Source organism: Dothidotthia symphoricarpi (assembly GCF_010015815.1).
Source record: "Dothidotthia symphoricarpi CBS 119687 unplaced genomic scaffold P153scaffold_21, whole genome shotgun sequence".
Taxonomy (NCBI): domain Eukaryota; kingdom Fungi; phylum Ascomycota; class Dothideomycetes; order Pleosporales; family Dothidotthiaceae; genus Dothidotthia; species Dothidotthia symphoricarpi.
This window is the reverse complement of record NW_022985028.1, coordinates 296,794-312,849: the sequence shown is the minus strand read 5'-3', so window position 1 is coordinate 312,849 and position 16,056 is coordinate 296,794. Positions and strand designations below refer to the sequence as shown.

At 51.9% G+C, this 16,056-nt stretch overlaps 6 protein-coding genes across 6 annotated transcripts; 3 read left to right on the top strand and 3 right to left on the bottom strand.

The window, feature by feature from the left end:
• Positions 1-794: 794 nt before the first annotated feature.
• Positions 795-2,770, bottom strand: P153DRAFT_250666 (uncharacterized protein; the record flags this gene model as incomplete). Its single annotated transcript, XM_033662706.1, has 2 exons — positions 795-2,267; positions 2,345-2,770. Coding segments are annotated over 2 exons (1,899 nt in total), but the record flags the coding sequence as incomplete, so codon positions are not given.
• Positions 2,771-4,206: 1,436 nt separating this feature from the next.
• P153DRAFT_300916 (HET-domain-containing protein) lies at positions 4,207-5,430 on the bottom strand (the record flags this gene model as incomplete). Its single annotated transcript, XM_033664357.1, has 2 exons — positions 4,207-4,315; positions 4,385-5,430. Coding segments are annotated over 2 exons (1,155 nt in total), but the record flags the coding sequence as incomplete, so codon positions are not given.
• A 212-nt stretch (positions 5,431-5,642) lies between these two features.
• Positions 5,643-6,894, bottom strand: P153DRAFT_118004 (uncharacterized protein). Its single transcript, XM_033661955.1, has one exon. The coding sequence runs from the start codon at positions 6,811-6,813 to the stop codon at positions 5,854-5,856; it is 960 nt and encodes a 319-aa protein (XP_033519402.1). The 5' UTR covers positions 6,814-6,894; the 3' UTR covers positions 5,643-5,853.
• Positions 6,895-7,712: 818 nt separating this feature from the next.
• On the top strand, positions 7,713-8,285 carry P153DRAFT_360638 (uncharacterized protein; the record flags this gene model as incomplete). The annotated part of the gene is made up of 1 exon (XM_033666930.1): positions 7,713-8,285. One exon carries the CDS (start codon positions 7,713-7,715, stop codon positions 8,283-8,285), a length of 573 nt encoding a protein of 190 aa, XP_033519401.1.
• Positions 8,286-8,532: 247 nt separating this feature from the next.
• Positions 8,533-11,872, top strand: P153DRAFT_434709 (FMN-linked oxidoreductase; the record flags this gene model as incomplete). Its single annotated transcript, XM_033673102.1, has 4 exons — positions 8,533-9,092; positions 9,166-9,741; positions 9,789-9,829; positions 10,202-11,872. The coding sequence occupies exons 1-4, from the start codon at positions 8,843-8,845 to the stop codon at positions 11,870-11,872; spliced, it is 2,538 nt and encodes an 845-aa protein (XP_033519400.1). The 5' UTR covers positions 8,533-8,842.
• A 502-nt stretch (positions 11,873-12,374) lies between these two features.
• Positions 12,375-13,942, top strand: P153DRAFT_370331 (Dehydroquinate synthase-like protein). Its single transcript, XM_033669018.1, has one exon. It carries the CDS (start codon positions 12,672-12,674, stop codon positions 13,806-13,808), a length of 1,137 nt encoding a protein of 378 aa, XP_033519399.1. The 5' UTR covers positions 12,375-12,671; the 3' UTR covers positions 13,809-13,942.
• The last annotated feature ends 2,114 nt before the right edge of the window (positions 13,943-16,056 follow it).

Genomic DNA, 16,056 nt, shown 5'->3' with positions numbered 1-16,056 from the left:
TAAGGCGATTTGCGAAATTTTGAACTATAGTATGACCACCTCGTTTCTCTTCGTTTCTGCTTCACAAGCTCTTTTAGTTCAGCGGGAAAACGATCGGATTTAATCTTTATTCTGAGGACATCATTGCGGGGATCTGCGCCAAATTGTAGAAAATCTCTGGTTGCGCCAGATTGGACGACATATATATCCCAGCTTAGTAGTTTAGCCCAAGACGAATTCTTTGAGAATTGGGGCCTGTAATTTGGATCCGCGCCATGTCGTAGCAAAAGTCGCAAAAGGTTATCGTTTTCCTGTTCTCCGTCTGAGATTGACGAGGTAAGGACATAGCGATCTTCCACGACTAGATCCAAAAGTTCAGAAGCAGTGTTGGAGGCTTGGTGTGAAGGCATAGCTTGGAGGGTAGTACTAATGTAATGTTTGAGTTGATATTGAGTGGCAAGCCCAAGAAAAGATGTGGTTGTGTATGCATCACCCTTGACCTGTGTCCAGTGTGTCAGAATTGTGCCCTTCATGGATGCCGAATGTAGAAAGGTCGATCCAGTTTGGAGAGTAGTGTTTGTAAGGGTTGTCATAACCTTATCAATTTCATCCAGCAGAGTGACTTGGTTAGTTGAGCAAGAAGGGTCGGCTCTGACAGCGTACCCAATGGTATCTTTTACTGGAGCCCAGAAGCTCGTAAGTGTTTCTGCATCCTGCGTCTTGAGTCGCATAATCTGGACGTTGTATAGTCGTAGATCGACATTGAACTCTGCGTCTGTTGCGGCACACACCTTCGACCAGGTATCCTCCCTTTCAAGAAAGTCTTTGACAGTACGATGCAAATAGTCCACTTTGACATCTGGTAGGTCCTCTATGGGGCTAGAGTTAGCCTCGAGTAGTCCCTTGCAGCATGCATTTGTGCGCCGACGCATGAGCTCAGCTCTTGAGACAGCCTCTTGTCTGCCCAATACCCTACATGGGGCTTTGATAGCAAACTCCGGGTCATCCTCATCAGCAAATGACATGTCTTGAAGTGTGAGGGCATTTTTCGAGGCTCGGACAATTTGGAATAGTTGCGATGCTCTTTCAAAATACCAAGTGTCTAAATCGCCCAAGATTTTCCAGAAGAGATTTTCCAGATCCACCGGTAGGCTTTCGACTCTTTTCTGCAGATCAGAAAGGCGTTCGCCTTCTGACAGGCCGGTCAAAAGCGACCCAGTCACCAGAAATACCCAAAGAAATACGCCTGACGATTTAACACATACGTTCTCAATGAGTTGGGACGAGAAGTCTAAATCGACCTGCTGGAGCACTTTGAACCCTGCATTGGCAGTCATCTTAGATGTGACAAAATGCTTGATGTCGTTGTAAGTAAGGTCCTCGAGTCGAAGATGTGGACGATGCCCAAACGCGTCTTCGAAGTCGATCCATGGCCTACTGGATGCGCATATTTTGACGCCAGGCGTAATCAGATCTGTAACAAAGTCGATCAGGTCTGAGGGCTTCCCCTTGAATTCGTCCATGCCGTCTAAGAAGAGCATGATCTTTGAAGATTTGGTGGCCTCTTTCATCATGATTCGGCATGCTTTCAGAAGTTCCTCCCATGTCCAAGACATTCCATTCTGTTGGAAAATATGTTCGCCAAAAAGAATCCCAGTTTCCACTCTGTGAGGAAAGACAACCGGGCTGAGATCTGGCGCTTGCTCCAAGATCTGGTACAAAAGGGTCCGTACCAGACCCTCGTAGGACATCTGCATTTCCGATCCTGAATTCCAAAAGAAGAAAGACGCTGTTAGGAGCGGACTGTCGGCAGCCCATGATTGCAAGGCCTGACGCGTTTGCGGATGGTCAGAGATGTACCTCATCAAAGTGGATTTGCCAGCACCAGCCTTGCCAGTAACCCAATACAAAGGGTGGTCCTCTGTTTTGATCCAGTTTGGAAAGTCTGTCCACCGAGCAAATCTAGACGGAGGGCGAAATATCCACTCGAATGTTTCTTGATGTGCACGAGCAATCTTCTCGTACCGCTGATCTATCTCCTGGAACCGAAGACTTTGAACCAGATACCGATGAATGAGTTTAGCGTCACTGCTTCGTATAACCTTATACAGTTTGGCCGGTGGAGCCGTATGCTTCAAGTCGGAAGGGTCTTGCCCATAGCTCCTCTTAATGGCGTCGATGATGTCTCTTCGCCATGGAACATCTTTTCCTACCTCCTTTAGGATTTTGCAACAGATACGCTGAATCTCGCTTAGGTTTTGTTGATGGTATTTGTTTGCAGACGTGACCTGCTCTCTGAATATCGCAACCAAAGTCAACCGTTGGGTTGCAGAAAATGAGCAGGATCTAAATACCTTAGCGATACAAGCACATGCATAGATATCTGTTGTCTGTAGCTTTCCAGAGTCTGGTAGAGTGTATCAAGTTCGCTCTGAGTCCAAACTGTGCGCAGCGCTACTCGGAAGCTCGTCCAGAGCTGGTGCTTATTTTGTGCCTGTAGCCGATCAAGCGCTGAAATAAGGCGCCCGCCAATCTCGTTGCATCGTGTTCCCAATTTGATGATGTCCTCATCTTGTGAGGAGAAGTACTTCAACTTAGGGTAGTTGATAGATTGCCGAAGTTCGTTGTTGATTTTGGTCAAACTCTTGGTGATGCTCCTGATGTCGGAATTTCCCTCTGTATCTCCAGGGTTAGATTTGTAAATCTTCCATGTACACGAAACGATAGTCCCCGTAAAATCGAGAAACTGGGTAACTGCCGTTGCGACGCTGAGAGCGGAAAGTGGCTCCATGGCAGAGTTGGCTCGAGGGTTCGGCCAGAAGGGATTGAAGAAGCATGACACAGGTTTATCAAGAAACACTGAGCTGCACAGCCGAGCAGCATAACAGGCTGACGCTTGTAGATAGCCTATTGTGGGGGCTGAGCTCAGTTGCACTTGAACAAATCACTAGCCCAGTTTCGACGCCCATTCTGCAGGTGATCTTGGCACTCAGTTTTCAGCCTTGTGAGAGGTTGTTAGTCAATCATTTGCTTCTGCTCTACACCTCCGTCATCCTCGCTGCAATAGCTGCGCCCCCCTACTTTGAGAGGATAACCCATGGTACTGACGAGCTTTCGCACGTGTTCAGGGGATAACTCGAGAACTGGGAACCGTACAGTACTAGGTCGACACGCACCTGCAATCCAGATACGGGATAAGTTCCTTGAACCAGCAGGATCTTACTGAGGACGCGAGGGGATTCACTACACGATGACAAACTCTTCCAGAAGACCATCCCTCACAAAATCTCTCCAGTCCGTCCCAGGCTCAGCGTCCTCCATGAACTCGTGGCCCCAGTGGTGATCCGCTACAAACGCGTCGCCGACCATTTTGGCCACTCTTTCTGGTACATATCGCTGATCTGCCTCTCCATATTGATCATCATCCTCAAGCATCCGGAGTCTTTCTAGGTCACACGTCACAGGCGGTTTGGACGCGTTTTCGTATGAAGTTGGTGATCTGCTTTCCGCAAGGCGGAGGACGAAGGGAATGTTGATACCAAAGAGTCCGACCAGATGACATGAGACTGTGTTTGGTCGGACACCAGGTGCGAGACCGGTCAGCCCGGTATCGGTCACGAAGATGTGTCTGACAGGCCGATAGTAGTTCAAAGCGTTTTCGAACCTGAGAAAATCTTTTGATTCGAAGAAGTCTACCGTTGTAGCGCTGGTATCTTCTTGTAAACATACACGGAGTACGTAGAGCATCTCTTGACGATCAAAGATGTTTGGATTAGACGGCCCTAGCAGAGTCGATAGAAGCTGATCTGGATCAACGGTGATATCATGTTGGCGCAGTGAAGTCCCGAGTGTCTGTAGAGACTGCGAGCCTAGTCGTACGGCGATTTGTATCTTGCCCCATGTCTGACCAACAGTACGCATGTATCCTAACTTGAGCGAGCAGTGGACTAGTGGCGTAGCAAGATGCGCTCTGTTCAGAAGTTGTTCGATGGTTTCATCCTGGGGTACGATCGTCCTGTCAGAAGTGAACAAGTTCTTACTGATCAGTTGTAGATCCAACATCCAGGACGGTGCCATGCGTTCAGTTTTTGATTTCTTGACGGCAAGATGGGTTCTCGAGAGTAGGTCCAGGTACACTGAAAGATTGTCTTTCGCCACAATGGCCGTCGCCTCCCCATAGACTTCTTCCTCGGACTTGGAGTAGTCAGGGACAATGGTTCTCTTCTTGAAAACGGATATTCCGAGCAAGCCAAACACACGGTCGCGAGAATCGCTCGCCTGCAGATAGATCGTATGTCGAAGTTGTTTCGGAAATTCGGTCAAAACGCCTGCTCTTCTGATCTCTGCCAGATGCTCCATTCGACCCGCGAGGACCACTAGGGGCTTCGGGGTCTGTGACCATAACGATTGCCGAGACATTCGCCAGTAGTCACTCTTGATGATTGTTTCATATTGAAGGTACTGGAAAGCAGCAGGATATGAGACGGAGTGCGTTGATTGCAAACCTACTATGCGATCGCGTACTAAGCCTATAGCAGATAAGAATATAGTCCAGTTCAAGGAGCGAGAGCCACAAATGATGACGGGGTCATGGTGTGCAAGGACAAGTTCTTGTACAGTCCAGACCCTCGTAAACCAGTCTCTACTGAGAAGATTTTCCAGGCCGTGTAGAAGTTTGGTAAGATCGTTCTCTCGTAGGTCACCGCTCGCTATGGTATCCATGGCAAAGTCGGAATCGTTCCAGCCAGCAGATGAGGGTCCAAGCCAGACGAGTACCTGCTTTGCTAAAGAATATATCTTGCCCATGAGGCTGACCTGCTGGTTTCTTTCTGTAGAGTCTTCTTGGTTAATACAAATAGCATCTATCCATAGTGTCCGAGCATGGTGTTCATTGCGTAGATGACGGAGAGCTACATCGAGATTGGCACTAATGGGTATTGCAACGCCATTCAGACTCTTGATAGTGACGGACTTGGGAATCCTAGTTGGGTCGATGGAGCCATCCTGAGGTTTCCAGACATACGACAAGGCTTCGTATTGCGGTTGCGTTCCCAAATCAACGGTTCTGATGATCAGTTCAATGGAATCTTCGAGGATTCCTGGGAGAATCTCAATGAGCCGGATCTCGTTCAAGTCGAGGGGCTTGTAAGGACTCGTGCATTGTGCAGCACTACCATCAGGTGCGTTGACAGCGTTTTGTACATTACGCCCCAGATACAGCTCAGCAGGTGCTTCAGTTGCAGCACCAATCGATCCCGCGACAAAGCCAGACAGACCGCTCAGACTTCGAGGCAGCACCTCACGCCGAAGACCCCGCGTCGAGGACACAAAATCATCTTCGGTTTCCAGCGAAGACCCAGACTGTCCTCGCCTTGTCTCATCACCAGAAACCTCAAAAGACGCGAATTGCCCCTTCCTCCTCCTCAGCGAATGTTTCCGATTCACCACCATATCGCCGCCCTATTCTCAGACCACTTCACCGGCTGCAAGCCATCCGACGCATGGCATGGCTGAGCAACGTGTCGACTCGGGTGCACAATGGTCCCATGTCGTGATTGATGGTGGGGTGCCATCGTGTTAACTGGGTCGACTCGATGTGGGGCTAACAGGGTTGTCTTCCCCAGCCACACTGCGCCTCGATTTCGCGTTGCGGAACGCGCAAGCTTGGGCTTGGGCTGGTGTGATTGGCTGTGTGTGTGGTGCTGTCGAGACTCGAGGTTTGGGTGGATATTGTGAAGAATGAGATGGGAGAGTGAGTACAGTTGAGAAACGCAGTCAAAGTGATAGTATAGAAGTGGTATTTTTTTGAATTTGGCATAGTGCTCGTCTATTTAAGTTCCACAAGTCTGCGACAGGAAAGTCTTGCAGACACATCTACACCAACCAGTCCCGCGTCCAAGTCTCCTTATCCATCGCTTCGTAAACTCTCTTCTTGTCGCGAATATTGTAGTGATGCCTTGCCGATGCAGAATACCTGCTCTGCATGTACGTCGGCACACATTTGTCCAGGGCCAGGTGATCGGAATCTACCTCGATCCATCCGGCCATGGACACCTCGAACCCCGCGCGGAGGGGCAGATCGAGATTCATGTGGAAAAGAGGCCTTAGGCGGTTCTCTTGGAACAACATCTGGTATCCAGCCGTCGACCTCTTGGGCAAGACGTTGACCAGCTGTACGCAGTGAGGGTTGTCGCGGAAAGCGAGCTGGCGTTCTGTTTGTGTGCAGATGTTGTTGAACTTTGATTGCATGTCTGAATCGGTGATGCAGAGGAAATCTAGCTGTTCGCGTATGGGCGAGTACCAGTCTTTGCGCTCTGATTCGGTTGTCTGTGTATAGGTGATTAGCATGATGTTAGATGAGGAGGATACACGGTTGCTTACCCGCACTGCTTTGGAAAGCCTCTCTACAGCGTCGACGAAGCATTCGAGGCTGGCCATCTGGTCGGATGCACAGCTGTCATGGCAGGCTTCCGTATTCATGATGACTTTGGGCGTGTGTGTGAGAATGAAATCCCGAATAGACCTTTGAATGAGGTGGTCTGCCTCAGAATTGATTTGTTTGCAGGTTAACAAGATGGTCGTCGAAACAGCCCTCTTGACCAGTATCATCGAAGCGTTGTGAGGACATGAAGTTGACCGAGTCCTCGACGCTACGATGGGGTAATGCTTGGTTGCGCGCGGTAGACGTTCATATACCATCAAACGCAACTCCTTTGGTAGATCGAGAAATCGAAATGGTTGACTCGACGAGGTTGTGGAGTATTCTGGGGTAGTGGAGTCTGACATATCCATGGCTGAGGATGAGACATCGATAGCTGAAGTTGATGGATTCATGGCTGAGGTTGATGTAGCGTTGACTCTGAGATGGTGAGCAGGAAGATAAGATATCTGAGCTAACAATAGTGATACGGCTTGATTCTTATACGTTGAGAAAAAGCCCAAACAACAGTTGCTGTGCACGGTGCATGTACAAGGCGTAGCTCGGCCATGTCCCACTCAAGCCGTTTTCCAGGGATGAAGCTGCCATCGACTAACAAGTGAGGCTCGCATACCAACCCGGTCCGGACAGCCGAGCGGTCGTGTCGTCCGGACAACATTAGGAAGGGGAAAGAGATCTACAGAGAAGGCAGTGCTGCGTGTCTGCGCCAGCTTCTGGGAGCTTGCATGTAGCAGTTTCAGCATGGACGACCAACCACACGGAAACAGCGTTTCAAGCATGGAAAAGAGTGGACGTGGAAACAGGTGAGGTGCGCAGGTTATTAGCCAGGAACAGAACAGGGATGCCGGATGAAGACGGGGGATCGGCGAATTCTAAGATAGAACGGCGACAGGGGTAGCTGTAACACGTGAGGAGTGGGCCGAGTAACTAAAGAACAACGCAGCCTGCAGGAAGGACTGGAAAGTGATGCTGATAGTGAGCTCTTACTCTGTCTGACTTTCTCGTCACTTTCCATGCTCTTGATTATGATGACTGTTGCTGACTCATTCTACTACCCCGTGATGGCGCTTTGACCAATGATGTCAGCTGAATCTGAACGCTATCACTCAGTCATCCGCACGCTTCCTTCGCAACATGAACGCTCTTCTAAACGGCCCGTTACACATGAGACTAATGCACCCCTCACGCACTACGCAGTGCTCACGCGCGCTGCCCTGCTGTTTTCTGTGCAGTTGAGACGAGAGCAGATATGGCGAATGCAAACGATAAGCAATCAGATACAGTCATGTCGACCATGGCTCGACTCCCAGCTTCAACGAACGATAGCGCGATAGATGATAATCTCGTCTTCATCTCCTCCGATCTCGAGGCAGAAGAACGTGGCCGCCTCAAACGCCGCCGCAAGTCTTCGCACTCTCCCCGCCGCGCCTCTTCTCCCTCACGAGGCCACGACCGCACAAGCGGCTCTCGATACCGGCTTCACCACCGGAAACATCATCGTCCTTCTTCACCTTCTTCTAGTGTTTCTCCTCCGACTATCGCGCAGAAGAAGCATAGACGAAGGAGTGACGCTGAGCTTGATCATACGTTTAGGGGAAGGGTGAGGAATAGAGGTGCGACGTTGGAGGAGGGTGTGGACGAGGATGAGGCAGAAGGACGGGAGGATATCAGGGAAAGGAAGCGAAGCGCGCCGCCTAGTCGGAATAGAGAGGAAGGGGTAGATGGAGAGGGTATGAGGAGGCAGAGGAGCTACCCGAACTTGTACAAGGAGGAGAGGAGGGACTCGAAGATTACTGACGAGGAGAGTCTGGCTCCTACAGATAGTGTGATAGTAGATGGTGTTGTGCCTGTTGTGCAGGGTGCATAGGGATACACTACCAATATGCTTTTGTAGCTTTGTAGAAGTCTTTTCGAAGGGCGTACGGCGTATGGATTCTACTCGAAAGTACTTTGCTTCTACAAGTGCTTCTTGCAGATTGTTAAATTCAAACGTCTAAATATGTAAATTCTCAAAATTGGCTCCCCTAGAGAATAAGATGTATTCCATTCAAGCCACAATCACACTGCATCACGTTTGGTTTGGGGTTGACATTGTCGCCCAGCCCATTCCAGGCACACGACAGCTCAGACCCCGCTAGTAAGACGTGGACGTGGAGCTGTTATGCACCGAGTTACCTTCGGCCAGCCAGCCTCGTCTCATAGTCAGTCGGGAGTGGCTCTACGGGCAAAACCATCGATCCCAGCATTTCTCCTAATAAATACTCGTGCTTGCTCACCTCATCATCTAGAAGTTTCCACAACGCGCTCAAACCGCCCCACTCACTCTCGCCCGTACCAATCACCACAGCTAAACTCCGACGTCTCCTCCGCCTCCTCCACGCCCTCTACGCTCACTCCCCATTTCCCATCCACGCGTGACGCAGAATGGCGCCAGGCAACGAGTATGCCGCCGAGCAGCTGAAAACGCAAGGAAATCAATGCTTTAAGAATGCCGATTATGATGGCGCGGAAGCGTACTACTCGCAGGCCATCCAGAAGAACTCCAGCAACCCGCTACTGTTTACAAATCGGGCAAACGCGCGGCTGAAGCTGGAGAAGTGGGAGGGAGTTATCGATGATTGTATACGGAGTATCGAGCTGTTGAAGGATAATATGAAGGCGTTTTTCTATCTGGGTAGGCTGCATCATACCACTATTTATACATGCGCGCATGGAGGGGGGTGGCATGGGGCTGACAATCTATGTAGCACAAGCACAACTCAGTATCAACCACCCTAATGAAGCGCTGTCCAGCGCCCTCATGGCCTACGAACTATGTACTACCTCTGCACAACAAACATCCAACGCCGCCACCATCTCCGCCCTCGTCCTCAAGTGCAAGAAAGCCAAGTGGGACATCCGCGAGCGCGAGCGCGTACGGCGACGCGGCGACCTCCTCTCCGACCTAGAATCGCTGCTCGAAACGCAGTACAAGAAAGATATGGACGAGGTGGACGCGCGGATAGAATCCAACGCCGTCAGCCGCGCCGACGGGCATGAAGAGAAAGAGGAGCGCAAGAGCGAGTTTGAGAAGAAGCGCGACGACCTCCGAACCTCATTCGCCATCTCCGACCCGGAGCACCAGCAGAAGCGCGAAGTGCCCGACTACCTCGTCGACGGGATAACATTCGAGATCATGCACGACCCGGTTGTGACGAAGAACGGCCGGTCGTACGAGCGCGCGACGCTGATCGAGCATCTCAAGCGTAGCCCGACGGATCCGCTGACGAGGGAGACGCTGACGATTGCGGAGCTGAGGCCGAATATCGCGCTCAAGGAGGCGTGTACGGAGTTTATGGAAATGAATAGTGGGTGGATCTATGATTGGTAGGTCTTGACGGCTTCTTTGTTGGCCTGTGCTGTGAGCGAGAGGTATGTGGATGGGAGGGGTGGGGGGTTGGAGAGTGCCTGCTGACGCGCAGTAGTGAGGAGGGAGAGGTGGATGGGGATACCCGGTGGGCGCATTTGTCGCATGTCTGAGTGTGTTTTGGAAGTCTGGGTTGAGATGGGGTTCGTATTAGGGGAATGGGGTTTGCATAGCCTGGCGTTTGGACTCGACATGATATTGATCGCAACAGACGGGGTTGGCGTTCCATTCTCACGAACATTGCTTTGCTCGTGTCTTCCTCGACTATGCACGAAATCTGTACTTGCGTTATCGGAGGACTTGTGCTGACCCTTGATGCTTTTCTGAGGCGATGGCTTGACTAAGCGAGAATCGACATTGCAACTCCAATCACGCAGCGTCCAAGCCAACAACAGCAATTGCGTAGCTGTTGGCCGTCTCCCGGGCAGCAAAGTGCCCTCGCGACCATGAACACGGCCGTGCAGATGCGGGCCCTCCGCGTTCGCCCTTCCATCGCCCGCTGTCGCCCTTCCCACCGCCCGTTCCTGCACCCCACGAGGTCTGTGACCATTGCTGCCCACGAGGCCGCGACCAACGTCCGCTCGGCCGGCACTCGCACCAAGAACCTCATCTACGGCAGCGTCATCACCCTCGGCCTTTCCCTGGGCTACCTCTACACCACCGACACGCGCGCCAGCATCCACGAATGGCTCATCGTGCCCGCACTGCGCCAGATCTACCCCGACGGCGAGGATGCCCACGAAGCGGGGACCCGCATGCTGAAGGTGCTGCACAGCTTTGGCCTGAATCCCCGGGAGCGCGGCAACGACGACGGGGCCGGTGATCTGGCCGTCGAGGTTTTTGGGCACAGACTGGCGAACCCGATTGGGACGTCGGCAGGTATCGACAAGGGCGCTGAGGTTCCGACACCGCTGCTGCAGCTGGGCGCTGGGCTGGTCGAGGTCGGCGCTGTGACGCTGTTGCCGCAGGAGGGGAACCCCAAGCCGCGAGTATTCCGCCTGCCGAGCCAGAACGCCTTGATCAACCGCTATGGATTCAACTCGGAAGGTGCAGAAGTGGTCGCTATGAGGTTGCGTCAGCGCGTGAGGGAGTTTGCATACCACGCTGGCCTGGGCATGGATGAAGACGCGGAACGAGCGGTGCTTGACGGCGAAGCTGGCGTGCCTCCGGGGTCGCTCATCTCTGGACGCCTCATGGCTGTCCAGGTCGCGAAGAACAAGACAACCTCGGAAGAAGACATTGAAGCCGTGGTCCGCGACTACACGACCGCCGTGAGCCACGTGGGGAAATACGCCGACATCCTCGTCGTCAACGTCTCGTCGCCCAACACGCCCGGTCTGCGCACCCTGCAGAACGTCGAGCCCCTAACTCGCCTCCTCTCGGGCGTCGTACAAGCCGTCAAGAAAATCGACCGCAAGACCAAGCCCGCCATCATGGTCAAAGTCAGCCCCGACGAAGACTCAGAAGAGCAAATCTCCGGCATCTGCGAAGCAGTCTGGGACTCTGGCGTCGACGGCGTCATCGTAGGCAACACAACCAAGAAGCGGCCCGACCCCCTCCCAAAAGGCTACAAGCTCCCCAACGCAGAGGCACGCCTCCTCCTCGAACAGGGCGGCTACTCGGGCCCGCAGATGTTCGAGCGCACCCTCGCCCTCGTAGCAAAATACAGGAGAACTCTCGACGACGGACCGAAAGCCGTCCCTGCGCCTGAAAAGCCGGCGAAAACATCCTCCCCAACGACGAAAACTACCTTCCACATCGATGAGGCTACACCTTCGTCCAATATCGACGACCTCGCCGAATCGGCCCCAACACTCACCGTGCATGCCACGCCTGACACCGCGCCCGCACCGCAAACCCCGAGGAAAGTCATCTTCGCGACGGGTGGCATTACGAATGGACGGCAGGCGAGAGAGATTCTAGACGCGGGTGCTAGTGTAGCGCAGGTCTACACTGCGTTGATTTATAGCGGGGCGGGCACGATTAGCAGGATCAAGAAGGAGATGAGGGAGGAGGCGGCGAAGCAGGGGACGGTTACGAAGAGGTAGGTAGGTTGGGGGATGTGTGGGTGGGGTGTTGATGGAAGTAGGACTGTGCTGAATGTAGGAATATTCATGGTGTTGTGCTGTTGCTTCTCCTCATCCTTCTCTTTGTTCTTCTCCGTTGACGCATTCTTCGGTTTCAAACTCGTACTTTGTCGTGCCCGGAGACTCATATACGCTTTATATATCTGGCCTGGTACTTCAGACCCATGCGCTGAGGATCAAGGTAAATGTGTATTCTCATCATATCTCGTTCGTAGTCGGAATTTGGTCTTCACGTTTGGCGCTTTTTCCGATTTTGGGGTGAAGGAAAGAGAGATCTAACGATGAATTGCCGTTTTGGAGCCTTGAATCAGTCTGTGAGAATCAGCCTCGCCACCCCGCATCTCAGCTCTTGCTACATGCAATTTGGGGATGGTCATGGTAACGGGTTTGTCACTGTCCTCTCGGAACACTCCGGTTACCATCCCGCGTCGGATTTAAGATATAAGCGCCTACGTCATTACTACTTTGACAATGTCCACACGTCGAGTTGAACTTTTCATGACCAGTCAAGAGATTTCCAGGTGATACAGATAGTAGACAGAAGTTCATGCAGAAACACGTAGTACGATCTATCTGCACGTCCGTTACACCAAGGTTTGCTCCTCTTCATAGTAATCTCCCCATCCTTGGAGTTCACACTTCACGGTATCGACCCAACAGTTACGTTTTACGAAAGTCAGATCAGTGTACCCAGTTTCCACCCAAGAGGCAACCATCCTTTCAAAACATACGGTCCAGTTCAAGCAAAGCAAGACCCAAAATGACAGACTGCACCACGCACCCCCTCGCCGGCCTATGGCAGCCAACCCAACTCCAAAGCCTGCACTACGGCTCCGGCTCAGTGAAGAAGCACCTACTAGACTGCCTCCCAAGCGAAAAGAGCAAAGCATTCATCATCACGGGATCCAGCCTCGCGACCAAAACCCCGCTGATAAAACAAGTCGAAGCCCTCCTCGGCGACAGACACGCCGGCACATTCAGTAAGATCGGGCAGCATGCGCCCGTCGCACAGCTCGACGAAGCGACTTCCCTCGTCGAAAAAGACGGGTCTGTAGATACTGTGATCAGCATCGGCGGCGGCAGTCCCATCGACTCCGCAAAAGCCATCAGCTACCGTCTGCACGACAAAACAGGGAACTGGCTCTTCCACATCGCCATCCCCACCACGCTGAGCGCAAGCGAATGCACAATGATGGCCGGCTACACGCAAGCCGACGGCATGAAGACGGGCGTGCGCGCAAAAGAACTCGTCCCCGCCGTCATCCTCTACGACGCCTCGTTCGCGCTGCACACGCCGGAGCGGCTGTGGCTCGGCACCGGCCTGCGCGCACTGGACCACGCAGTCGAGCTCCTCTACCACCCGACGTGCTCCGAGGCGCCGGGGCGTTGGATGGCACTACAAGCTGCAGCGAGCTTGTTCAAACACCTCCCCGCGTTCAAGCAGAATCCCAAGGACGAGGAGGTGGCAACGCAGCTACAACTCGCCGCCTTCGCCTCGTTGGGCTTCATGGGGTACAATATGAAAGGCGGACTTGGCCTCTCGCACGCCCTGGGCTACGCTCTCGGCTCCCCGTACGGTATCCCCCATGGGATTACCTCGTGTCTTACGCTGGGCCATGTCGTTAAGCTGAAGGCTGCGGACCCCGAGGCCGCGGCGCAGGTTGCGCGTCTGCTCCCGTTTATCGGCGAGACGGCGTCTGGAAATGCGGGGAAGGATGCGGAGACAGTTGGGGATATGATTTTGGAGCTGGTGGGGGACCTGGGGCTTGATGCCGATTTGAGGAATTACGAGGTTGGGAGGGATCAGATTCCTGTTATTACGAAGAGGGCGACGGGGCAGGAGGGTGGGGAGGTGTTTGAGCGGGTTGAGGGTTTGGTTAAGGGGTTGTTTGTTTAAAGGAGAAGAAAGAGAAGAGACAAAGGGGGTTGCTGGTGTGGAGGTTGGTGAGGGGTTTGTATCTGTACTCCAAGCGAGTCATATCGTTCTGTAGAAGTTAGTTGTCGTGTACTAGATTGTGAACAACACACTCAAATAATTAGTTTCTCTTTCAGTCTGTTGGTTCGTGAGCTGTTGAGCCAGTCCTGTTAGTTTGGGAGCTTCGAAAAGGGCTTGCATTCTTCTTCTTAGCGGACGGAGAATCCGGTGTCTGGTCAGACACACTTCAAGATGAGAGATGGGTTGGCGTGTGACGGTAGAAGTGACTGGGGCTGAAAGGGAACAGTGACAGGGTATCCGTAGTTGACGTGGTAGTAGTACATCGCACTGCGCTGTGCTGGAGATAGACTTGTTATATGCATTCCACTCCAGAGTTGGCCGCAGAGGACCTGATCAAGGGACGGTTATACAGGAGTAAGGGTAGCGTATATATGTTTTCTTACACCTGCTTGGAATGATGCAGCGTGTATGTGGATTTATTTCGCTTTTGGTGTTTATTATTGGTCTGAGAACCTTGTTCGCACTGTTGGCTAGGATGGCGAATCTTGAGTGCTCACCGCTTGAGATAGCGTCTCGGTACATATCCTCTCTGTGTCTCAGCAAGAACGTTAGGATGGTGTAGATGGATAGTGCGGTGAGCGAAGTTTGGGGGACTACTACTGTAACAGATCGGTATAGTACGTATATGTACGGGTGTGATGTGTAAGGTAAGAGAGCTAGCTACGTGGTTCGTGCCTTATGTATGTATCAAGACCCGTGACAACTACTATCATAAGATTAAACGTTGCTGTGGAAGTATCAGGTGGACGGTTCAGGGGATTGGTACAATGACTTGCGAGATACACCCGAGTTGGTGTCACTTCAGTTCCAAGCCCGGGTTTCTGGAAGTAAGGAGCGATTGGTCGGTGCTTACTTTACTGATAGAAGGCCCGGGTTTGTGTGACAGCAGGCATTTCTCGCACCTAGTGCTGATGAGGTCAAGATTCGCAGGAAGAATAATTCCGGCTTATGCACTCGAACTGTTCGATACAAAAGATTCGCGAAGAAAAGGGTTGGATGGTAGGTCTTGGTATTCAATGGTATTGGTGTTATCGAATACCTGGAAGTGTAGTCATTTGTCGAGTAGTACGTCAATCAATAGATGTATAGATACAGAGAACACCTGCGTTGAAGATCAGATCCTGATTTGCAACGCCGCATGGCACTATCACGCTCTGGGGTTGTGATAATATGGGTGGAAGGTGGATGGCACATGTGCGATTGGCATATATCCCCGCCGTGTGTATGTGTCAGAGAGATGATGAGGATGCAAGTAAGCGACAGACATCTGATTCATGTAACACCTTTAGGCATGTGAGACGATGGTTAGAGGTCTTCTGCAAGTGGTGAGAATATGGATTGCATGACCTCCGCATTCTATCAGTCAACAGCTCTGGCTAGACCCGCTTTCCACGCATAGCGAAGATCCGTCTGCTCGGCTAGATGTCCTTGAACTTCCTAGGCGTTTGGTATTCTGTATCAAGAGCAGCGCAGAAATGTCGTAACGTCGTAGAACCAATCACATGTTACCAACTCATAGGGCTGAACATGGGTTTCTGCAGACCGGATACCTTAACCGGATGTTTTTCATAGGCCAGCGAATGGCCGACAACAGCTCACTTCTGCACGCTTGGGCCGATGAAGGTAGTTCACATTCCCCATGTGGTCGACTTGTGGGAGTGCATGCGAACCCTGCAGCACTCCATATGTAAGAGATCTCGATGCAATTGCCCGCACGTCATTTGCAGGTTCTGTAGGCGAGAGTTGCGTCCCGGCTAAACCCCACCAAATCGGGCGAGGAATCCATTTGAGTTTGATTTCTATGTAACTTCGGAGATGTAAGCGCTGCCGAATACCTTGACCTGAGGATTTCCTGCGGAATACAATACCATGCCGTACCGTGGTGTCGTAGGAAGGTCGTTCAAACGTCTCAGGCAAATGTAACATACAGCAAGAGCCTTAGAAGAGGCTCAGAAAACTCGGTCGTGTTGTCGGACTGTGAAAGAAGGATGTGAGATCGGTTGTTCGAAACTGTCGTCCGCGATGATGCAGTATCTAGCCAATTACATGCATTACTTGGCTCTGCCGATCTTGCATCTAACTGACAACATCAATTATTCATCAGTCTTACATCTGGATCACTTCCTGCTCTTCGAAACACGAATCCCGC